Below are 26,084 nucleotides of genomic sequence, written 5' to 3'. Positions count from 1 at the left end.
TTGGTTTCTCCTTTTGTGTCAGGGCCTACAGAACAGGCACTGGTTAGTCATAGCTCTGTAGGTAGGCTGCAAAGAGAGATAGATAATGTAGACGTTTCACCACTTAACCAAGTAACTGTCTATACGTGGTTTAAAATGTCTTTTTAAGCAGCCAGTATAATTATTTAAAAAGATGTTGGTAATATTTCATACAACATGGTAAATCTTTAGCAGCATGATGGATTTTTGGAGATATGCCACATACCTATGTCCATCCATCCATTTGTGAATCTATTTATTCCTCCATGGGTTGTGGGAAGATAAATCATATCCTGACAGCACTGGGTACAACATAGGAATCATCTATGGAGATGATATGTGGCCACTGTTGGGCACATTTACATATGCTGGATCAAATTCAGAGTTCTAAGAAAACTACACACACCTCTATTAGGAATTGGGAGAAAAGAACATGTCCTCTCATCACACTGAGCACCCAGGACAGGCTCTGACCTCAGGACCCTGGTGAAGCCACTGTGTCATCCCTGTGTATATACTGTACTCCTGAAAGAATTAAAGCATGTTGTAATACTGCAGTTGTTTACTATCTTTTTCTTGTCTTGTCTAAATCACCAGAGCAAGAGAGGGAATTTATAACATGACATTCTGTCCAACTAAGTGTTGTGGCAGAGCATATCCCAGCAACACTGTACTCAGAGACACACTCACACTGGGCAAACTTACAGTCGCCAATCAATGTAAGCAGTACATCTGAGGGGCTGCTGGAGGAGAACTGGAGTATGCAGATAGTGGAAGCAGGATTTGAACTCAGGATCTTTGAGATGTCAGTGTAACATACTGTGCCACTCACAAACAGTTATATTAGGGGAGATGTGAGAGAAACCAAACAGAAACATGACACACACAATGAAGTCCGAATATATTTGACCATATCAAAAATGACATGATTCTGATATAGTATAAACAGCTAAACCTTTAACATTTATACCCACTAGGTGTTACCTAAATTTTGAGCACCAAATATACAAGGCTGAATTTTGTTAACACATAATTACATATAAGAGTTGATGTGCTCCATCAAAATCCTTTCTGCAGGATGCAAACCAAACCTTCATGGATATTCACATTGACACACCCGTTTCAACCATCCTCAACTGAGAGCTGTACTACAGTAAGTGAAATTACTGAAAATAATAGTGTCCATCACAGAACAATGGGATTATTTTAATAAAAAAAAACATTTAGAAAAAGATTTTTTTTTCCTCTCCCAACATTCAGTCTTTCACTGGCTATAGCACACTGGTCTGAATATTCTTCCTGGACATTATTATTCTTTGTCCTTATTCCTTTAATGCCACTGCACTCATTTTTTAAATTAGACGATTCCCCAAATCATTATTAATTTGAATCTCTTCATCAAAAATCTTAAACCTATTGTTTGATATTAATAAAGTACAACTGAAAGATGGTGTGCTACAAAGTCAACTGCAGTCAAGTGAGTAGACCTGAGTTTCCACCTCTGCTCCCGGCTAATAGATGAAAGCACAATCTTTTTAACATCACAAAAATGTGATATTGGATCCTCAATAGTGTTTGTTAGGTCTGTGCATCCAGAGTTACATGAATGCTGGTGGTTTTTGAAAAGGAGAATCCCAGTAAACTGTCCAAGGGTGCAAAACACTCAAGAACCCTTCAATTTTTTCAAGTCTCGATTTCACTTCCAACTCCTTTCAAATGTTACATCAGACCTCAAAGGTACAGTCAATAGCTTAGTATTTCTTCTTGTGCTGGCGAAAATACAGTTCCTTCCTGGTCATTTCTATTTTCTTCCTTCTTGTCCTTCACATATTTTCCAGTCTCTTCTTCTGAAAAAAGGTTCTTAAGAAACTGCAAAGAAAATTAATTCACATTTCTTTGATGTTGTGGTAGAATGCAGTTTAAGAAACAAAGCTATTGGAATTGTATTAACTAATTAAATCTGGCTTAAAGGAAAGCTATAGGTCAGCATGCTGCAGGCTGTCAGTGGCCTCACACATATATGACCTGATGAAGAGGTCCATAAGGAGAGATTTATTATCATTTATTTATTTAGCAGGTGAAATTTAGTAGAATTTTTTAGATCAAATAATTTTCTGTAAACAATTGAAACAGACATAAATCTGGAAGGCTGGCTCAATCTGGGGATTAGTTGGCAGAAAGACTGATATTGGCAAAACTGCAGGCTATCATGAACAAGGTTCCATGCTCTTTGCATGACAACCTGGTAAGCTTTCAGAGCACCTTTAGTACAAAGTGGATTCTATCACTGAGCTCCAGGGGAGTGGTATTCTTGCTATCTTTATTCACTACCTGCCATTAAATGTTACAACATTTCAAACTGGTTTAATTCTACTCTTTCAGAGAAATAAACCCGATTAGTCTTGAGCAGAGGAAATTGTGTAGGGACCTAATCTATGGCTTCAAAATCCTCAAAGGCATTGATGAATCAGATCCAGCTGAACTCTTTCATTTTGACGGTACATCATGTACTCGAGGAGACCAGTGGAAATTAAGGGTAAGTGCATTTAGGACTGAAGCCAGGAAGCAATTCTTAACGCAGAGTTGTGGAAATTTTAAACAAACTATCCAGACTGCAGCTGAAGCAGAAACCTTGACAACCTTTAAAGGATATATTGGAACAGGTTAACTATTAGCTAAACAAACCAGCCTGATGGACTTAATGGTCTTCTCTCTTTTGTCAAGATTCTTGTGTTCATATGTTCACTGATAAAATTAATTAGTCTCTGCAGTAAAATCCCAAAAGAAGTAATGTGGTGAGGGAATTCTAGTCAAAGAAATTTAAGACCATTTTTTATTTCTTGGAACAATTCCAATAAATATAAATCTGGAAGGCTGGCTTAATTATTGGGACTAGTGACAGAGAGAAGGATATTGCCAGCTATCCCATGATGCCTTGATCAACCTTCAAAGCACCTTTAGCAAAAAGTTAGTTCTATCACAGAGCTCCAGGGAGTGATATTGGGGGTGCTTTTTGCAGTTTGCCATTAGATGTTACAAGATTACCCCGGATAGACTTTTTTCTGTCATTTTAACATGCTAATTTTAGTTTTTTTATTTTAATATGTCAGTTCAGATAGATTATGAACATAAAGGTAATTATGTACTGAATTTATTCATCTTCTTGTTTTATCTTAAGAGTATTCTGTGTATTTGTTGTGTGTCAGCTGCTGTAACATTGCAGTTTCACCCTCAGAACACAAAAAGGCTCTGCTCTGATACCCTAATATAAAGTTAGATCAAAGAATGAATTGATACATACAACCACAAATAACCTTATAAAATGAAACAATATTAGATTAGTTTATAGTCCTGTACATAATCTCTGTACTGTACCTTTGGCTCACGAGCTCCTTTGCTGCGAATAAAGTCTTTAAAGGCTTGAGTTCCATGTAGCTGTTTAAGTTCCTCATCCTTATTTATAAAAAAAAAATAGAAATGGAAAAAAAAAAGAAAATAGTCACTAATTATGATCAAAGCATCATGCAGTTTGCTTAATTTTACATTTTCTTCCTTCATTGTGGCTCTCAGTGAAGTCTGTGGGGTTCTGATTGAAAACAGTAAATTATGCTCAAAACAATACAATTTTTTTTTGTATAGCCCAAAATCACACAAGGAGTGCCGCAATGGGCTTAACTCTTATATAAATATGGAAATTGCAGTGAACAAGGTTTGTGTGGTGTGTAAAATAAGGAAATTTACTGGCTAGAGGAGAACTGAAAAACTGACACATTCAGCTACACCCCAGATATGTCCAGTCATGTTAACTGAATGAAGTTATAGTGCATGAGAATTTATGACTTCAGCAAGAGAATTTCATTTAATTTATTTAAATGGTGACACAGGAGAGAGTGCTGTACCCTCACATCTACAGAATATGAGTGTGATCATTGTGTGGAATGTAAATATTTTCTATGCATCTTTTCAGGCTTTTTCTCCCAAAGACCTCGATGTTATGTTAATTATTGTTTCTAAATTGTCCCAATACAACATGGATGGAGCAATTGCCTGCCTTGCAATGAACTGGTAACCCATTGAAGGCTGATTCCTGTCTTTATTTTGAACATGTCACATGTCATATTACACTAATTTACTAAACTCGTATATTTCCTCTTTCATCAACCCTCATGACCACATTCACATGCATTCTGGCCTTACTCCCATTTCACACTGCTGTTTCACTGTGCTCTGTACATGTGACAGTACTACTATTACAACTACTCAGCTACTTTCTCTTCAATCTTAACCCACTCTCTTAATTGTACTGTATAATAATGTGACTTGGGACAATCCTGACAATGAACATTTGCCTTTAAAAAAATAACTGAAATGATTTACCCTTTCACTCATGGTAAGTGAATCAAAGTTTTCATCCTTAATTAAATCTCTAATAAAATCAGGATCTGTAAGAGGCTCATCAGCATTCCTTTTCTTCCACTTTTTAGGATCCAAATACCAGGCTCCATATTTAATTTTTACATGATTTGGCTGGCTTAATGGTTTCTAAATAAAAAAAAAACAAACACATGTAATTAAATCCAAAAATTCAGTCTTGGCAAGATTGTTCTTTTTGGTTTAGATTTACATTAGAAGTGTGTCATATTGTATTGCTCTACATATGACATGACAACCAGTAATCAACAGCTACTATATGTTTAGACTAAGAAATCAGTTTGTTTTAAAAAAAATCTTCCTCTTCACTAAGTTTTAAATGATAACATTCTCAATACAGCTTTATTTAATCCAAGGTCATGGGATGCAGAGAATATGGTGTGTACATTCTTACAGCACTGGGCACAATGCAAGAATTGGTTGATGCAGGTTTAAGAATGTTATGTAATATACATTCAAAACTGGCAAATAAGCCAAGCTTTTTCCCAGTATTATCTCAGGTTAGGGCATTCCCAAAACATATGAGCTAGAGAAACAGGTACTTTATGACATCATTTAAAATATATTTTGGATAATCTCAGTGAAAGTAAGTAAGTGCAATATTCAGTTTTTAAAATTTGATTTACGCCTTGCTTTTCACAGGTTGATGAGTGGAGTATCTTATTAATGGCTAGGTTCCATTCTAGTTACAGTAATCCGTTTTCATTGTGGCTTTAGATCATCAAGATGTGCATTCTTTGAAATAAATCCTGTAGTTCAAAAGTCTGGAGATGCTCATCGTTGTTGCTAGATAACAGAGTTTCAGTCATAGGTCAATTTTAGTGTACGTTTGGGAAACCTGGGCAGGTATTTTAGCCATGTTTATAACTTTCAAGCAGTAAAATATTAAATTATTTGTTATTGGACAACTGTGTTAATACATAATTGTTCACAGAATGCTAAGAAATTGTCAATGCGTAGATCTGATACTAAGTGCCCTCTCCTCTTTAGGTCCTTGCGTGATTGTCCATTTTATAGTTTTTAAAGAATGATTTGCTGACATATAAGGAATATTTTGAAAATTTGAGGATATTCATCTAAACAATGTCAGTTCCCCCAGCTAATGTAAAATGAAGGGATTACCATCTTTTAACATATTGCTTAATATTTTCCATCAGGTTACAAACATTTCATTGGTATAGGTTTTTAAATATGTAACTCCCAGATATCTGGATTGTTGTTAAATATTTAAAAGATACTGACCCAGATGAAGATGTCATGTAAGACAGTTCACTGGGAATATCATGCTCTAGTTCAAATTAATCTTACAGTGTAGTTCTATATAATTCCTTCAGTAAACACAAAACAGGCAGTGGTAACCTTTTGAACTATGTTAATAATTCAGTATTTTTAAGCTTTAGAAACTATACAACTTTTATCATAAAGCTTGTAGTTATTTTGTGAATGCTCAGTATGTTAATGACATGATAGATAAAATAAAAAAAGAACATCTGTCTATAAAATGGCCCAAATATAGTTCAAAAACTCTACAAAATAATATTTAATATCTCTACAAAATAATATTTAATGTTATTAAGTGCACTTATATGGTGATGGTTCACACTAGGCTACCATTGTGATAAATCTCTAACTGAAGGCTCATAGTTTGGCTACTGCATTTAATACTTAATACAAATAACTTCAGCTGGTCATGCAGCCAGATCATGGTCATGGTCAGCTCACTAACATTACATCCAGGACTCATTCACTTAAAGTGGCAGAGGAAGATTATGACTTTTAACTGAGAAAAACAATCAGCTTGGAATTTGGATAGATTAAAGGGATGGTTTAAAGGCTCTGAAAAATGACTTGAAAATAAATGTAAACATACAGTATATCCTAAACTTATTTTCTCTTCAAGAATATTAAATTATGTTTCCAAAAGTCAAGAAAATAATACAATATCCTAAATCACATTTCAGGCCTGGGTATTTGGCGTTCATTTAGTTTTAAATTCTCAACTGTAAGACTGGAAAAAGAATCAAAATGACAAATTGCTTTTCTGCAAACATCTCTTGTTACAAAGTTACAGTACATGTAACCTTAAATCTTTATGATCAACGTTGTAAAAGCACATAGAAAGTGGTTTAAAGGAGTTCAAGAAAGAAAAATATAAATTCAATTAATTAGGACAGAAGGTTATTTTATTTTTATTTTTGTAAACGTTGATAAATTGTGCTCAGCTATATAGTATCAATAACAAGTGCCTCCCTACATTCCAATGTGTGACTCTTTAAGACTAATAACATCCAAAATGATGATGACAGCAATAACTACAGTACCTTTGGCACAGTTCTCTTTTTTTGTGCAAGCTTATTTTCAGATGAGGGTGGAGTTCCTCCAATGGACATCCTCAGTTCTGCTGGTACATTGTAAAGTTCCACCACTTCAATAGGTACAGTTAGTGCAGGCTGAACCTTGTAGCCACTGCCAAACATGTTTATCAGAGTAGACTCCTCTATATTACTGCTCTCTCCCCCCTAAATAGATAAAAAAATATACTGAAGTAGCCTGCCCAGAGAAGTTTTGGAGCAACCTTCTGGCTTTAAATAGTTATAATTCAATTAATCTCACATCTTACCAAAGATGTTACCCATTCACAAAAATCCTTGGCAATACTCTGTATCTCCTCATCCAATGATGGTGACGAGGCCCGTTTAAAGTGGATTGTTTTCTTCTCCTTCTCCTCTGTCTCTTCCTTTGCTGAAAGCCATTTGTAAGGATTCTTCTGTTTTGAATCTTCACTTCTAAAGTGAAAAAACATTCCTTATGTAGAGCTGCATTATTCATTACACATTTTTGGGACCTTCAAAATAACAATAAGCAAGTTCCATGAACTTCTTGTGGTTACATTTAAGAGTTCTATACTATGATTTCTCTTTTCTCTTCAATGTGCCACTTTTTTTTAAGAAACACATGGTGTTATGGTCATATTGTTTACCACATTACTTTCAACGGGCAGTTGTGATATTCAACCCTAAAAGTGTTGAATGGTGTCTGTGACAAACCTTATCCATGATTTCTGTACAACAACAGCAAAATGTTATGGGTTCGAAAAATAAACAGTTAAGTTCTTGCTATGTTATCTCATCAGATGCACGTAGTTAGTAAGGTAGTAGTGGTCTCGTGGGGCCAGATGTAACACTCAAGTGAGAATATACAGCTGGGTACAACTCATTAAAAAGTTTGTAGTGAATAGCAGTGAAATCTGCCACTGAAAATGCTATGCCCACAGAGCTTCTTCCTAAAACACTTGTTCGAAATTCCTCCAGTGTGTGCCTTGGTTTCAGAGAAAAAGCAAACAAAAAAGTAAAATTGCTCTTATCAGTTCAGGAGTTCAGTAGCCCAAGGTATCTGAGGTTTAATGAGTAATTTTTACATTGTAATGAGCTGTAATGGAAAAGACAAACACACTTCTAGACCACTGCAGCTACAAAGAGCATACATATTACTCATAGCACCACCGTTAGTCCATTGATGACTTCATATGCCAATGTATAATCTGATGTTACAGAAAAGTCCATTGATGACTTCATATGCCAATGTATAATCTGATGTTACAGAAAAGGTTTTCCCTTACAACAGGTTATGTTTATTTTTAACATGTGCAATGTAACTCTCTGCACACAGGTTATAAATTTATATGATTAATAGTGGTCTCCGTAGGAGTCTTTTTGGCTGTACACAGTTTACCATAATCAGAAGCGTGCTCTCTGTCAGAACTGGTTTAAAAAAACACTGCTGCCCTTTCCAGTTTAAAATCACTGCCCCTACTTTGAGCACCACCATCATGAGGCAGGGGATTGGTTTAAAAATGTGACACTCAGGGAGATATCTAATTGTTTCTACCTAGTTATAAGCAAAATGTACTCATGGTTGTCTTCAGATGTACAGTATATATTGCACTGCTGGGATCAGTGAGACTAGGCATGGGCTGTTATTAGAGACTACAATCTGGTTCTCATGGATTCAAGTTTCTCAGTTTGAATTACACTCCTGAATACTGCCTTAATGGAATGTGCACATTTTTCCTTTGTCTGCATTATATATTTTTTCTCAGGACTCAAGGTTTTCTTACATCCCAGTGTATTTATGTTAGATTAACTGGCAATTCTACATTGGCCCTGTATGAGTGTGTATAAGTGAACAGAAACAGTGATGGGTCTAGGGTTAAATATGTTAAAGAATGAAGGATGAGTCACAAGAGAGGCAGATAATAAAAATAGAAGGTGCTCCATATGACAAAAAGCACAGTGAGGGTCAGACAAAGGAAATGTATAAAATTATGGCATGCATTATGACATTACCCCTCCAGATATTGGAGTGCACAATAGTGTGCTATTAAGGTGCACGTCAATGTAGATAAGGTTTTAGCAGTTCAGAGCCAAAGTAATAGTGTGGGAGGTAAGTCGAAATTTATAGCTTATTACCCATCAAGACGTATACATTTGCAGCCTTCCCTGGTATTAATTTTGTCTTTTGTCCATTGGAAAGCCTTTTACTCTCTGGTACTTCTCTACCAGTAAACTATATTCTAACATACATATTTAAATTGCATAATTTCCCTGTTGTAACTTTTTCATTAAACAATCTTTACAGGGTATTGTACTTACATTGCACTGGCAGAAAATCTTGCACTATGTTCCCCTTTAGAATCTGATGGATCTGTCTCTTTTGTTTCTTGCTGACTGAATAGAATCTCATCTTGTTCCTCTTGAACATCTGCCACACTTGACCCCACTTGGCTACCAAGATGCATTTCTGGGTCAAGAACATTTACAACCTCCTCAAATACCTAAAAAATTAAACCACTGACAATTGCACACATTTTTCTTTGTCTAAATACACAAAAACACAAAGGCAAATCTATGCCACACAAAATTTTGTAAAATTGTTGCATTATCCTTACAGGATCATTATATTATTTTTTACAAAATAAATGTGTTATATAGCTAAATGATTGTGTTACTTCAGAAAAACATTGCTAATACAGTTACTGTGTTTCTTTTTTATCTCATGTCTTCTTCAGGCAGTTTTCAGTTTTCATGACATAGAAGAGGTAAGAAATTGTGTATGATATGCAGGATCAAGATCTGTGTTCTCCTGTTGGTGGCTTCAGAAGATAAATCGGCAGATACAATTTAATTGGACATCTTTTATTAAACAGTCATAATTTGCATTTTATATGTTTACATCTAGCTGTTTTGTATTGATTTTCATTTTGACAGGAAATCATCTGTTTATATTGTAGATGCAAAAGTACACATAGGCATACTACACATCACTAAAAAACTGCTTATCTTTACTTATACAGAAACCCCAAAATTACATTCTATGGTGAGATGCAGTGGGTCATAACTAAATGCATACTGAGAAGTGTGAGTTGAGGCCTTTTCTATATATTGTCCTCTCATACAATTGAAACAGTGAGGACCATGGTTAATTATCATTAATTTAAATTTTCAATACTATAGTGCACAATAATACAATTTTTATATTATTTGGTTTCATAAACCTTTATAACTTTACAAATTACATTTATTAACAAAGGCTGATAAATTACATGAGTTTAAGCTGCATGGCCCTTTAAATACTATATATACAATATATGATTAAACATAAGATAAAAGATTTGTCATTTAAAAAAAGGTTAAATTGGATAACAAATTATTATTATATATTTACCTTTACTTACAGATTTACTTTAGGGCACAACATATATTGAACTTTTTTTTTGCATTCAGTTGCCTTTAATGAGGCAAAAGGACAAAACATGCATATCATCATATTGCACTGATAACATTCTAAGCAAACCTAACATATTGTATATATGATACAAAATGTGTCAATACTAATAAATAAATAAATAAATATGTACTATTACATTATGAGTCAAATTGGTTACCTCAGGGGCCACGCTCTCCTCTAGGTGTGGATAGAGGGCCAGGGGGTGCTGGGTTAACCCATACTCAATTTGGGCAATATATTCGTGTCGCATCTGCTGCAGTGGAGTTACTTTGGAGTAACAGATCTGTTCTTTGTTAAATCTTTTCTTGGAGGTCTGCTCAGTTTGTTTAACAGAGCCAGTAGCACCCAGGACAACAGGAGCACATCCCTTCTCTTTCTGAGTGAAAACTCCACATGCTGCAGGTGAGGGATACCCATCCCGAAAATCATCAAGTCCATTCTTTAAAAAGCGCCACTGATGGCTATTCAGTGGACCATGTAGCTGATTTTTATTTTTTTCTTTAAGATATTTTGTTTGCAGTCTTTCTTTGTACCTATAATATTTGATTATAAAATAAATTCAGTTAACAGACAATGAATGTGTTCATAAATCATATACCAAAAAAATGATACAGAAAAAAATGCAAAATGCATTTTACACAGATAGCTTTACATTTTGTACAGTGATTTTACATCATATTCAATAACAGTTGTAGGATTTTCACCTACACCCACTAATTCCAAAAATGTGGACTTTTGCAGTTTTTCCAAAGTGTGCCCTACAAGATTAATAAACCCTTTTTGGTGAGAAATATGAAAATAATAAAATGTTTTCAACTGAATTAGGTTTTTCCTAACTATTGAGGTCTACTGTATCTTCTAGTACTTGCCTGATCTTCACCTTTATATTAGTATAAATTACAGTTAGTGAGATTACAAAATTGCAATATATTTTCAATTCAATACTTTGAAATATCATTGAATAAGAAAATAAATGCATACACTGATGAAAGAAAAAGTATCCCCCAAACATCATAAACTTTTCTTACAGCATATATCTTACAGTATGGTTTGTTTGTTGCTACACTTTACTGTATATATAAGTTTCATTTTTTTCAAAATATTCTATTCTCTACATGCAAATCAAAAGTTTACAGTAACAGCTCTTTCAGAAATAAACTAACATATTTCAACAACTAACTTTAGGTAGTTATTTCATTTTCTTATCTTTATTTCAACACATCATTTTTCATTTATCCACATTTTTCATTTTACGAGCCTACCTATTCTATTCAAAGATCATGGGGAGCCAGAAGCAGCTCTAAGGACAATGCAAGAAACTAATCCTGAAGCCTCTCCCAGTGGCCTATGATGTAAGACAGAAAAAAGCCTAAGCCTGTGCTTCTCTTGGATGTAGTGAGAAGATTGGTGCAACTGGATCCCAGCTAAAATCCAGATGAGCATAGGGAGAATATATAAACTAAACAAAGACAGTGGTTCTAAAAATGTTTTGTTTTTGTCTTTGTACTTTATTGTTTTTAGTATGTTTTTGTGTATTTACTTTGTGGTCAGGTACATATGCTTTACATCCATTCAGTTAATAGTTGTACCCTTTGTGTTTTGAGCCTAGGGGGCTGAGGTTCAATGCAGTACTAGTGCTGTGACATTAGTTAATTCTTCTGTTTACCAGCTCCCTTGATTGGATTTTGGATATGTGTTTTGCTCGATTCTCCTTTTATTGAATTGGTCTTTTGATTCAAGTTGTGGTTTCAATATTTTGATTAGAACTGTATTTGTTTGCCTTGACATTTAACATGCAGGTATAATCTCTTTTGCTCTCCTTTCTTTGTGCCTGTAAATATAAATATTTTGAAATAAATTCTTTAAATATAAAGAATCATTGCTTTTGCTAATGTGAGCTAGGGGTTTTGCACAATACCCCTCTTCTTTTCTAAGGAATTTGAATATTAATATCTTTAACTTATGTGTGGGGTCTGTGCAGGTCAAAAGCCTGCTTCTAGAGTTTGGGGTATGAGTAATTTTGTTTGCTGGTTTACAGTAAGAAGTTAGAGGCCTATTTTTTGAAGATAAGCCTGAGCTTTGAGTTTACGGAGCTCAGCAGATCATAACAAGAATGTTATGTTTATTATACTGTACCTGTTTACATGCTGAAAAAATATAAATGAAAGCATATAGCATTCAACGTTTACCATAGCTACCTTTGTTTTAAACTAAGCCACAAGTGACCACCTCTACTAGTAGTAATATATTCCAATGATGAAGATGTTAAGCCAGCTATAGAAGAGGGGTTGCATAAGCATGATATCAAGTTTTGTTTTAAGTAGCACAGAAATGCTTTGCAAATACAGTATTATAACAAGTGTCTACACTCTATACTACTGTACACTATATACTAGATATATACTGTAAATTGTATATATTTACAAGGTGTGATCAAAAAGATTGCACATTTGCAGCATTAGATCCTACATATATATAATAATGGAGAGTTGGGTATTACATGATACAAAATGAACTAATTTATGTGCACACATCAAAAGAAGCCAACATTGGCTAAAAAAATCTAGACCTTCAACTATTAATGCATAGAACACTACTGACAAATAACCAGTCCTTTGTTTTAATTGAGACCTGCTAGCATCCGTCAATATGAAAATCATTACAATGTCAAAGCAAATTAAAAATCAAATAAAAATAACATTCAATATATATCAGCCAGAGTTAGTATTTGAAAGGTATTTTCAAAACGGTTGGAGTAGTTTTTGTATCATGCATTCAACTTTGTTCAAGGTCTGATCTTTGGCTAGGTCACTGCACAACACATTTATTTTTGTTTTGTGGTCCTGCTAACTGCTGATCCATTAGCTATCTTCTGTCAGATAGTATCGATCCTTTGATTGCCATCAGACTTGCATAGTTCAAATGTCCATAATCTTAGAGTAAAAGACTCTGTTCTTTCATCATAAATTGGGTGTAGCTGTGAACAAACGTAATGAACTTTAAATTATAATTTACTGCAAAAATGGAATATTCTTATTTTTAGAAATCTAAGATATGTGATCTAATTATGGCAATCTCGTTTCTTCTTTCTTTATCTGTTTTATTTAGTGGGGAATAGGTTTATGTTTGAATAAACCTGCTGCAAACAAACTCTTTTTTTAAGAAATGGAAAGTGCTCCTGCCTACTTCAGCACCAATTAATAAGCTGAATGTCTCTTTGTATTCAGTATATATATATATATATATATATATATATATATATATATATATATATATATATATATATATTTTATTAAGGGCGGTACTAAGCAAATTTTGGCCTTCTTAGGAAGAAGATATAAAAACAGATTGAATGTGACAAAACTTTAACAGTAGTTGACATATGAGGATGCCCTTTAACAAACTATACAACTATATGGGTTTTAACTTTTAAATACATCTGAATGCACCAGTGCCTATTTGGGTCAATCCTTATTGAACTAGGCTTTGTCTGTTTATATTTATAAGACTTGTATGTGAAGAATTCTGAATTAAAATCTTGCATTTGAAGACGCTTCCTGGTAGATATCAGTTCCAGAATTTTCCTGTTTTCATCGTACTAAATCAATGAATGTCTGTATTATATAGCGCTCTTCATAAGTAAAGAATGCTGTTTACAAGAAAAGGTAACATACACAATCAACCAGTTAATAGCATTTCAGTAAGCAGATTTGACTAAATACCTTCATGACACCATATGATCAAAGCTATAAAACACACATTAGTAAAAATCTTACACACGTCGTCGCAGCAGGGATAACAAAGTCTCGTTCTTCTAATTCGCTCAGGTTTCTTACTGCAGAATACTACAGCTGAAGACTACAGTAGTTTGATCAGTGATGAGGGTTATCTATGAAGACGATCACTGGAAACATATTATAGAGTATCACCACTTTAAAACCACTTCGAACACAAAAGACATTGCTCTGTTGTAAATACACCGCCAATGCTTTGGGGTTTACATTAGTTTCTTTATTTTTATACCTATTATATAACTAAAACCATGGACGCTATGGAAAACGGGCGTCTGAATAAATCATCCCAAAGTCGAATTTAAATTATTAAGCAAACTTACACTAAACTGCAGTACTTACCATGGGTGACGGCTCAATTTTGCTCCGGAATGTCCGGTATTCTGGGGTGTTAATTCGGCCATGTCTTGGACAACGGACGTATATTATGTTCTACAGTACGAGGAAGACCCTTTCCATCAAAGTAAGTGAAACAATGTACGCCCACCAGACTGCCCCTGATCAAACACATGCGTGGTACCGGCAATGTGTGCACCTTTACGGTACACCTGCTATCAGGCTCTCCGCTCTGGTCTGCAGAACTTCAGGCGCACTGAATGCGGGAGGGGGAGTGCAAACACAGCGCCGTTGCTAGGTAACGGGCCGGGCGCGAACACTCTTGTGGCGCTCGCTCGCTTCTCTGCCTTCGGCTACCGCAGTGGCCCAAAAGTCGCCCGACTCGGCGTTGTGTGTCCCAGTGGAGCGCGGAGGGTCAGGATGGAGATTGTGCTGGGAAAAGCTTACCTTCCTGATAAATTAAAAGAGGCAGAGACAGGTAAACAAAACTCTTGTGACCATTCTCTCGTTCAAAAGATAGTTTAAAACTAAGCAGGACACTAAACGCCACAAAAAGCTGCTGCATTCCGTTACTTGGCGACATCTGAACCTAGCATGTTTATTGTAAATTCAGAAGGTATTTTTGAAAAGACTTGTATTTGACTTTGATACATCGTTATGGAACTAAACCTAACACAACATATTTTCTACTAATGAATCTGGTTCCTTTTAAAGGCATGCACACTAGAGAAAAGGGAAATGGCATTGTTGTATTTTCAAAAATGTTATTTACTTTATATTTGATGTATTGTTTATGTTCCACTTTTGAACATAACTCGATCATGTTTAATTTATTGAATCTTGTAGGATGTGCAATATACTAATTTCAGTAATTTAGGTAGAAGTCAAATCATGTCTTTATGGACCTGGCTTTGGGCACTGGGACACAGTCTTGCTGGAATAGAAAAGTGCCTTCCCCAAAATGTTGCCACAAAGTTGGAAGTGCACAATTGTCTAAAATGCCTTAATATGTAACAGTACCCTTTTCAGGAACCAAGGAGCCTAGCCTAAGCCCTTAAAAAAGAACCACAGACCATCATTCCTCCTCCATCAAAATTTACAGTTGGCACTGTGCAGTCTCCAGAACATTGCATACTTTTCTGGCATCCACCACACACAGATCCGTCCATCTAACTGCCAGAGAGTGAAGTGTGATTCATCACTTCAGAGAACATGTTTCCACTGCACCAGAATCCAAGGTCATCATGCTATACACAACTCCAGCCAATGCTTAGCATTGCACACAATTATTTTAGGCTTGTGTTCAGATGCTCGGCCATGGAAACCCATTTCATGAAGCTCCAAACGTATAATTCTTCTGCTGATGTTGCTTCCAGAGGAAATAGAATGCATCAGAAGATAGATGATTTTCATGCACTATGTGCCTCAGCAGTTGGTGGCCTTGGTGTGTGAGTCTGTGTGGTTTACTACTTCGGATGGATGTCCACACACTTTTGGCCATATAGAGTATAACAAGTGGTAGGGGAGGGCAGTGCCTTGCAAATGTTCCAACACTTAGATTCAAATTATTATTTATAAGATATAAATGTTCTCAAGAATTATGCCGTATAGAGTATAACAAGTGGTAGGGGAGGGCAGTGCCTTGCAAATGTTCCAACACTTAGATTCAAATTATTATTTATAAGATATAAATGTTCTCAAGAATTACAGACTAGTATATAATTTACCATAAAGTGCTAGAGTACATTACCTCAAACAATGCATTGTTTTTAAGGCAACAGGTCACAGCACAGACATTCTAACCTCCATCAATGCTGATAATGTGACTATTACTTTGCTAGTATACTAAATGTTAACTTTTATAATTTTAGTTAGATTACCAGTTGCTATTCTTAGTTGGTTCACTTATTTAATACTTTCCAAATCATTTTCAACAGTCACGTGACTTTGTAGTAAGACATTATTATGTTACATGGGATTCTGTACTGTGATACCTCCCAGTGTACATGAATATATATGTATAATGTGGAATATATTGCATAATGTTCCTCAGTTTATGTTGCAACATTATTTTTTGTATTTATGTTGTATTTTTTACAGATTATATTTATGATTATTGTGTAGACCACTGAGCTGATAAGTGGCTTTAAGCTTAATAAGAATAAATTGTAAGTTGTATGCATGTACTGTAGTTTAACTGCTTTTCACCATGTCTGCATGGATTTTCCACTAGGTACTCTGGTGTTTTCCCCATTTACTCAAAGACTTAGAGGTTGTGTGAATTGCCAATGTTAAATTGGTCCTTAAAGGGTGTCCCTTTGGACTGGTGCCACAGCTAGGCTCTTGGTTTGTACGTGATCCTGCTTTGGCCCCTCAAGCCATAAGTTGAACTGGGTGCTTTTGAGAATGTTAAGAGTATTTCTAACAATATTTTGATTGTCAGGGAATTCTCTGCATACATACTGTACAGGGAACACCAAAATCTACCACCCTTTTCATCTGCAATGAATTCTTATTTTTCATTTGTTCAACCTGTAATGGATTAAAACATGAATAACATATATACTGTATAGAATATATAATATGCAAAACAGAAATAAAGTAGGTCAAGTACCCTATGTGTGTCTGTGTCCATCAAGTATTCAGGTTGTATTTAACTGCTTTTAATTCATTACAGCATTGTGTGGGAATGGAGTATAGGTGCAAGCTAAGGAATAACCCTAGGGCATTTGCAAACACAATCAGTTAACCATCTAATTTTAGAAAGTCAGTTATATAGACCCTGATCTTTAATCTTTACAGTGTGATATGAGGCAGCAAAAAATGTATATGGTACTTCATGTGAGGTTTATTAAGGTACATGAGATGGAGATTAAAAACATGGTTAAGGTTCTGAATTGGCATACACATAGAAAAGTGCAGGTAATGGTGCGTTCTTTTTTTACTGAAGATGGACAGTAATGCAGATATTGTGGACATAGAGCAGGCTCATGTGGATTTAGCTTTGTTTTTGTAGTTGTCAGGGAAAAATCCATTATGTAAGGGATCATCCTTATTGAACCGACAGCGCCATGGATGAAAGGATGTGAACAGGGCCTTTGAGAGTTAGCCTTTGAATGTTAAAGTGCCAAATAGTGTATAACGATCTGGTACAAGATAACTTCTGAAAGAGTCAGGGTGTTTGAAATAAGAGGATGGTTGCAAGCAAGTGATTTGAAGTGATTTCAGTGCGGAGAAATACTGCAAGGAGTTGGCCAGACTAAGAAAGACAGAGTTTGAAAGTTGGGAAAAATAATAATGACGAAAACAATTATATAGCTCTTTTCTAGGCACTCAAAGCTGTTTCCCTAGAAAATTGGGAGCCACTTCAAACACCATCAATGTGCAAAATCCATCTGGGTGATGCAATGGCAGCTAGTGCAGTCACCACACATTAGCTATTACGTGGTGAGATGGTGAGAGAGATGGCCAGTTAGAGACAGGGGATGTGCATGGGGACAGAATGGACAGGACAGTGATGAGCAATTTAGCAAAAAGAGAGCATCCTGCTGGGAGTTAAGCTTAAGGATATCAGGAATGCATGCATTTTTTCATTCTGTTTGGTTTATAATTTTACCATTATGACTGTCACATCATCACCATGTAAAAGTACATCATTTTCATGAGTGCTGACATTTTGTTTGTTTGTTTAGGCATCAACATTTTGTGTATCTGGTTGCTACAATGTTGTGTGGTTGCTGGGCATGTGCCATGAGACCCAGAACAACATGGCTGCCATATTATAGAAGGTGAGAGGCATGGTTAAACCAGTGTCTGAACTTTGTTGCCAAGTAAATAACTTACTTAATGAGAAAACATAGTTTTTGAACATAATTCTGGTTTTGAATATTTTGGTAATGTGTCTGCTTCCTAACCATTATTGGTCAGCAATTCTGATACTCTGTCTCCATTTTTCCCTGTCTGCCACATCCTCTGCCCTCATTCCCTGCAACTTCAAATATTTTGTAATCATGTCTCTGCTGTCTACTTAATCTTCCACTGGCAGCCTCCATGCTTTTCCAACTGGATTATAAATAACTTACTTAATGAGAAAACATAGTTTTTGAACATAATTCTGGTTTTGAATATTTTGGTAATGTGTCTGCTTCCTAACCATTATTGGTCAGCAATTCTGATACTCTGTCTCCATTTTTCCCTGTCTGCCACATCCTCTGCCCTCATTCCCTGCAACTTCAAATATTTTGTAATCATGTCTCTGCTGTCTACTTAATCTTCCACTGGCAGCCTCCATGCTTTTCCAACTGGATTATCCTCACTACCGTATTGTGTATAACATGTCCAAACCACCTCATCCTACTTTCCATGACTTTCTTCATAATACACCTGATGTAGACATCCACATTTGGTTTTCTTCCCTTTAAAGAGACTCCAAACAGCCCTCTTAGTATATTCATTTCTAATGTCCTGTTCCTCCTCTTTCACTTTGCTGGCCCACGTTTTACCACCATATAGCCACAATGGCCATACTACTATTTTGTACAGCTTACAAGTGTTTGTCAGTCTTTGATCATTTATACCACCACCCACTTCCTTCCATTTTACCCATCCTGCTCAGATTATCCTTTATTACATTTTACTACTGCCATTTGCAATAAAATACTATACCTGGATAAAGCTTGAAATTTCTTCTGTCTACAACTGTTATTTTTTCATCCCCCTTTGTCACTGTGCAACATTAGTTCTGTCTTTTTGGCTTTTACTGTTAATTATTTGTATTCCAGGGCTTCTTACCAATTCCAAGCTCTTCTCTGTAGTTAATTTTCCAATGTCTACTATGTCTAAATCATCAGCATGGAGTAATTTCTACAACTTGTCATTTATGATTATTTCACTTAGTATGTCCATCACCAACCAATTCAGAAAATTAGTTATCTACTATAACCAAATGGTTTTGTTGCTTCTTCATAATCAGAGTATGAGTGAACTGCAAACTTCTCTTTATAAAGCAAAATTGTGTGTCCACTTACACACCTTTACTATAGTTTTTTTGTCTTTTTTAATTCCATAAATCAATTAATCTAAGTTGCACATTACGCTCTTCTGTAGTTCCTTCCTATGGTTAATTTGATCACCAATTTAAATAATGAGATGGTTATTTACTTATTTCTGAAAAATACAGTCATATGAAAATAGAGGTACATGAAATATGCATTGTTTTTTTTTCTTTTTTAACGTATGTAGAAATATCAAGATTTGATCTTCATTTAAACAGTAAACTGTTCATCTTTTTAATATATAAATGTGTATACTTCAGACAAAATCAAATAATGTGCAATTAAGTACAATAATGTGTAAACATAAATAATGAAATATCTCATGAAATATATGCTTGTTGTTGGTTACTTATTTTTAATGTATATATTTAATTATTTCTTCATGTACGTATTTCAGGGACTCTCCACACAACATGAAGTATGCCTTAAAATAAAAACTGTCATTTCCACCCATCAAAGTTGAGAGGATGAGCTCTAGTGAGTAATGTTTTTGATGGGTGAATGCTCAGCCAATTATTAAAACAAAAAAGACATATTGGCCTTACTTATTAACCTAACCTTACTCTAACAAAGCCTTTACAATGTAATTAAGATATAATTGCAATGGGTTATGTCATTTTCAATAAAGAGATAGTTTACCTAGGGAAAACTAAAATAAGATTAGAGGTTAAATTATTACTGTGGTGGGCTGGTGCCCTGCCCGTGATTTGTTTCCTGCCTTGCGCCCTGTGTTGGCTGGGATTGGCTCCAGCAGACCTCCGTGACCCTGTAGTTAGGATATAGCGGGTTGGATAATGGATGGATGGATGGATGGATGGTTAAATTATTAATATATAAAAAAATTGTCAGTCATGTACTTCAGCTAATTATTCTTTGACTGCATTCTTCATTAAAATGTTACTTGTAAAATTATATATTCATGACCTAGGAACTGGGACAATTATATCTTATAAGATCTGTGTGATCTGTAATCTTAAAGTATGATGTATTATTTAGGAGTGTGTAACACTTTGCTGGGAGTTTAAGAATTTCAGTATCAAATAATTTTATAATTACTCTACATCAGAAGTATTGCAATTCCTTGTATATCTGACACTGCTACAACTACTACTACTGCTATTCATTTAGTATGATACAATTATGATAAAACTGTAAGAGAAACGTACACATTTTTTAAAACCTTTTCAAATTAAAACATTTACAGTATATTTACACAATATTTAAGGCATGATTTAAATTTCTTTATTAAGCAAATTGGTTATCTAAATTAGAAATGGGTGAGACAAATACAAAATTGTACATACCTCTGTCTGTTAGCTCAACTCTGGCACAGAATAAAATTAGCTTTAACATTTATTATGCAACTTTTGGGACTGATCTAATTTTAAGGGATTACATAAACTTCTCAAAATGTTATATTTACATCACTTGATTCTAGTTGTTAATCATGTAGTAAATAAAAGTTCTTTATGTTTTTTACATAAGAGTTACATGTTGCTTAAAGTAATATATAGTTTTCCTGCAGGGTACTTTTTGTATCTTTTATTTTTGCCTCCCAATTTTCTTAATTGGTTCAAAAGAAACTAATTTGCAGATTTTGGCCCTCTATGATCTGTTACAGAGTTTGTATTATTTTCTCTGCAGTAATATTTAATTAATTGGGGTTTGCATGTTCTAACCATTTCCTTTCTTAGCAGACATTTGCTGTTTCAAAGAGAAGACCAAGAGCATAAAGATTTGTTTGCTGATTGACATTTGCAATCAGTAATTGCTTCTTCTTTTTTTTTTATAACGTATGTGACCTAAGAGCAGGTCTATCCTTAAAACACTTACATGACTGTTTTTTGTTCCCAATGACTACATTTTTTTTTTGAGTTTCAAAGGCCAGAACATCATAACAACTACAAGAAGACAATGCCTGCACAGCTAGACAGACAAATATCATTATCCTGTTTATTTAGTAATTTATCGAACCCCCGTGACCCTGTGTTCGGATTTAGCAGGTTGGAAAATGGATGGATGGATGGTATTAAATCTGTTAGGCTTCTTTAGACTAATCAGTTAAATCGATTGATGCGTTTTCCATGTCAATTATTTTTAAATTGCAAAAATTAAAACTAAAAACTTTTCTGTGTTTTAGAAGATGAAGCTTATAGTATACACTCTATTTAACTCCCCGTATTTTAAGGGGGCACTGATTTTTCAATATTCCTACCCTGATGCATGGTGATGTTCTTATTGTGGAATGTTGTGCTTATTTTATGTTGTGTATAGTGAGACCCATGTTATCCCAAAAAGTTCAAATTTTGCCTCATTTATGAAATTTTCTCCCAAAAGGACTAGGTATTATCATGGTGCTTCCTGGCATCTATGTTCTTCTTGGTTAACAGTGGTTCCCACCTTGTTACTCTCCAATTAAGCCCATTATTCCCCATTATCTTTCTGATTATGGAGTCATAAACACTGAGTTTGCTGAAGCAAGAGAAGCCTGCAGTTTTCTGGATGCTTTTAAGACCCTTGTGACTTCTTGTATGATTTTATGCTGCACCTTTGGAGTAATATTGGCAGCCAGACACTCCTGGGTAGATGTGCTCCAGAGACTTTTTTTCCTGGTCTCTTCAGCAATTTCCTTTGTCTGTGGCATTATGTGCTTGTTGAACATTTGTGCTGGCAGTTTCACTCTGGCAATAAAGGTCAGAGTGAGAGAGAATCACTGCAATCACGCCTGACTGTATTCAGTCAGCTGACTCCAATTATCTCAAGTGGGATGATTGAACTAGAGGGCAATTACCTTTTCACACAATGCCAGCTGGTCTTCGATAACTTTGTTCATTAGTGAGACAAGTTAAAAAAAATCATATTTGTTTATTTTTATGAACTTCTTCTAATATTAGATTTCATTCAGTGTAAAAATTTACACATGGAGAAAATCAGCCATGGGATTGTAGTTCACATTGCATTTTATTTTTAATTAAATTCATGATCAAGTTATATTGATTAGTAAACACTATTAGAAAGAAGTCATTTAATACATTTAAGAAACCCCTCAATTCTATGCTGAAATAGCTTCACAATGGACTTCTTTTCTTTTGTGTGATTCCTTTGGTGACTGTGTTACACAGTCTTGTGGTAAGATGCTAGATTGTCTGAGGCCAGTAAATTGTCCAAATGAAAATTAGTTTGCCTTGTAATAAGCTGTTACCCTTTTGGGGACTAATTCCTATATTATAGTTCTTTCTGATTCTACAGGTTCTGGCTCTCTGACCCAACAGAAGAAAATCTTATTTTGAAATTAGCTGATGATTCATGAAAGTATTAGTGTTAATAAATTTACATATCCACGCTAATATGAAATGGATATTGTTATTTGGCATAAAATTGTTTAAATCCAATATAAAATGAATCTGTATTTGTTGTGGCCACTAGGGAACAAAGAGAGAGAGGTTGGGAGCATGCACTGATAGTGCATTGCTGCACACACCACATGACAAACCACCTGGATTGGGACCCAAGTGCAGCAGGTGACACTTCAGCACTACACTGGAACAGTGTGAGGTTTTTTGCAGTGGCTGGAGCGCCAATCCTGCCATCAACCCCCAAGTTTTCCCTGTAAGGTGGAGAACCTGTTTGCAGGGCTGGATGCAGATTAATGTCATACCCTGGACAAATCTCAAGGGCCGAACTGAATAGAGTCACTTCTGGCATTTACAGGATTCAAACCAGCAGTCTTCCGATTGCCGGCACAGATCCCTAGCCTCAGAGCCACCACTCTGCACATAGCAGAGCCTTAAACTCTTGACACAACTACAAAGACACAAGGCCTGGATTCAAAGCAACCTTTTTTATTAAAGAAAATACCTTTTTATGGCTTTTTCACAATAAACAATTCTCTTCCTTCTTGTTCTTTATGTCTTTCTTTTGTCTTCCTCCACCATTCCTTCCGGGCAGGAATTGTTTTTCTCCTCTCTTGACCCCATGCAGCCCAGTGGATGTTCAGACAGGATCCATGCCAGAGGGAGGATGCCATCCAGTGTGTTGGTGGAACTCATGACCTTGGAAGGCAGTCTCCCTCCATCCTCCTTCCATTAAGCTGGAAGTCATACCAGGAGAGGGAACAGTAATCACTCCGGTTGGGATTTTCATCAACCCATATTATTCTCATTTATTGGGGCCTCCTGGTCAGGTGTATAACCATGCATTGTCCTCTTATTAGGTTAGATTATGGACAGCCCTTTACTTTTGATCTCTGTATATTTTAATTCCTATGTATGTACAGTATTTGCCTCCTTTTCTGATATATTCTGGGAGCAATATGCAAACCATTTAAAGTGGGTTAAGCCCTCAGGATACTTCAGAAACTGCTTTGTTCTGTTTTCAAGCTGTCAACATGAACATAACCCAGCAGGGAGAATGAATACACTGGGCACCCAGCTCAGTTCAGAAAGGTCAGGGGAGGCCAAAGAGTGGCTCCTTCCTACAAAACACTCACCAAATAGTATTAAAAATGGGGTGTGAGCCAAAGCAATGGCAGATTACCATTATTCATTAAGATTCATTGCACTCTGCTTGAGAGATTGCACTGGGCACCTAAGTGGAAAATTCCCTAGTTAGGCAAATGTTACATGTTAAGTGTGGATTGCTGATTAACTTAAGTTTGTTTTTGTAAATAAAAGTCACTAGAATGTCTGGCTCTGGAAACATAGACCAGAGTTTTAAGTTTGCCGAGTTCCCACTAACATTGTATTCCTGGAAATACAGTAGTGTGTAATTGTCATCTTAAAACGAATTCAGAATTTTTTAACTGATTAAAAATAAACCTGGGTGATTTAAGAAATCATCTGTATTGTCTGTCGTCACAAAAAGTATCACCACCTAGCAGTACATTCGCCAGAATTTCATAAAAAGGCCTGCCCAAATTTGGCATTAGTGTGACACCCAGGCCCAATACTGGCGCCCCTGCCACTCAGTCGACAAATGTTGAAATCTCTAAAGTGATTTTTCAAGGAACAGCAATCCAATCGTTTTCTGACCCCGAGATGTACTAATGAAAACATGTGTCCACTTGGGTAACGAACTAAGAAAAAGAAACATTGTTCCACTTTTCCTTCCACGTTCAAAAAACGTGCGTGTTAGATCAATTGAGTGACATTTTACAAATTGGGCCTATGTGAGTGTAAGCATAAGTGGGTGGGTCTGCGGTGCCTTGCGACTGTGAATTGGATTACAACAATTTCCCAATGTTGTGTCAAAAATAAGCAAGACAATAGAAACGGGGCTGGAGAATGTTGCCAGCAGTAAGTAACAATGTAATTCTAGGGGCACGACAGGCGAAGACACGGGTCGGCCGGCCCTGAAGGACACACCCATACACATAAACAGGCATCAGATTATTTAGTGTGACTAGAACACGAATAGGTATCTGGATCCTGATTGGGAACTCTGTCAATCATGCTTGCAAAATCGTGCCCCCATAGTAGTTTAGCAAAATACAGTGACAGGACGAATTGCGAATGACGTCATTTATCGGCGACGAAAATTCCAGTCATTCTCCGGAGTGTAAATCTGTGTCAGAAGTTGTATCACCGCAGGACCAAACGTTGGTGTGTCAGTTCGCCTGTGATACTCTAGTGTGGGATACTGAAGAATTTAGGGGGCTTGTTTATTGTCCAGGACGAGCCAGGATGTGAACAGGCATGTCTAGCCCAAGCGAGGACAGTGCCAGTCGTGTTCGATTCAGCACGGATTCTCTAGTGTCCGGTAGACGCACTATGGTTTTCTGCAAGTCCTGTTTTATTTGTGCCATCGGCGTTGCGTCCCTTGCGCTTCTAATTGCCAGCATCGCCCTGGTGTTGACGCAGGTGTTTCAGGATATTGTAAATAACCGGGTCAAGCAGGTAAGTCGGATTATTATTATTATTAATAATAATAATAAAGGTGTTATTGAAGAACAGCAACTTGATTGTCTGCCGATACATGAGGCCATCAGCGGTGGGGATGCCTAATTTATATTAAGTTTTAGCAGATTTAAAAGGTTAAATAGCGGTCGAGCCTGTGCCCAGTAGGATTTGCCCTGGCCGTTTTTGGGAGCTGTCCATACGCAGTAATTAGGAGTTCCGTATGCGTACAACTTGGAAATTTGGTTCTAGGTTAATTTTGCTTTGAGTAAATATGACAGTATTCAAAGCACATACATTTTATAAATAAAATATTCTTATTGGAGATGTACATATGACGATATTCTTTTTTGTTACTTTGTGCGATAAGTGAACAATGCAACAGCATCGAAACAGTTTCTGAGGTAATACTTCTCTTTTTCTTACCTTATGGAGCAACAGAAAGCTTCAAGTTGGCACATGACTCCTTTGTATGTATCTATCAATCTGTCTGTCTATCTATCTATCTATCTTGGGATTGGTTGTTAGTTTGTCAGGAGTGACTACAGAAAGCAAAGTGCTCATGTAGTGACTTCATTTATCAGTTATGGTGCGGGGGGTTCAAAGTTTGTACATTTTTTAAAATCTCGTTATGAAGGACTAAGTTCCTGTCTGATCCAAGCAGTTTAACCGTGAAACCCTGAATTAGTAAAACACGTGATGTTAGGACGGTTTTTTTTTTTTTCCAGAACGTCTTCTCATTTTTTGGTAATTTACTAAAGCTCATATAAATG

General features: G+C 35.8%; 2 protein-coding genes across 2 annotated transcripts in view; one reads left to right on the top strand and one right to left on the bottom strand.

Moving 5' to 3' along the window:
• Positions 1-902: 902 nt before the first annotated feature.
• zgc:158260 (uncharacterized protein LOC571389 homolog) lies at positions 903-14,643 on the bottom strand. Its single transcript, XM_028802317.2, has 8 exons — positions 14,370-14,643; positions 10,394-10,769; positions 9,102-9,283; positions 7,070-7,235; positions 6,771-6,968; positions 4,396-4,560; positions 3,394-3,471; positions 903-1,887 (listed from the first exon to the last, which is right to left on the bottom strand). The coding sequence occupies exons 1-8, from the start codon at positions 14,429-14,431 to the stop codon at positions 1,762-1,764; spliced, it is 1,353 nt and encodes a 450-aa protein (XP_028658150.1). The 5' UTR covers positions 14,432-14,643; the 3' UTR covers positions 903-1,761.
• A 10,163-nt stretch (positions 14,644-24,806) lies between these two features.
• scarb2c (scavenger receptor class B, member 2c) overlaps positions 24,807-26,084 on the top strand; it is a 155,118-nt gene continuing 153,840 nt past the window's right edge. Inside the window, exon 1 of the mRNA XM_028802315.2 lies at positions 24,807-25,311. Within this exon, the coding sequence (XP_028658148.2) occupies positions 25,111-25,311 (201 nt within the window). The 5' untranslated portion in view covers positions 24,807-25,110. The remainder of the gene's footprint in view (positions 25,312-26,084) is intronic.

The sequence above is a fragment of the Erpetoichthys calabaricus genome, chromosome 5 (genome assembly GCF_900747795.2).
Source record: "Erpetoichthys calabaricus chromosome 5, fErpCal1.3, whole genome shotgun sequence".
Lineage (NCBI taxonomy): Eukaryota > Metazoa > Chordata > Cladistia > Polypteriformes > Polypteridae > Erpetoichthys > Erpetoichthys calabaricus.
This window is presented reverse-complemented; position numbering and strand designations above follow the sequence as displayed.

Coding starts and splice junctions, on each gene's coding strand:
- zgc:158260 (XM_028802317.2), bottom strand. CDS start 14,431: ATGGCCGAATTAACACCCCAGAATACCGGACATTCCGGAGCAAAATTG. Junction 9,284..10,393: donor AGGAGAGCGTGGCCCCTGAG/GTAACCAATTTG, acceptor TTAATTTTTTAG/GTATTTGAGGAGGTTGTAAA. Junction 3,472..4,395: donor CACTTACCATGAGTGAAAGG/GTAAATCATTTC, acceptor TTTATAAATAAG/GATGAGGAACTTAAACAGCT.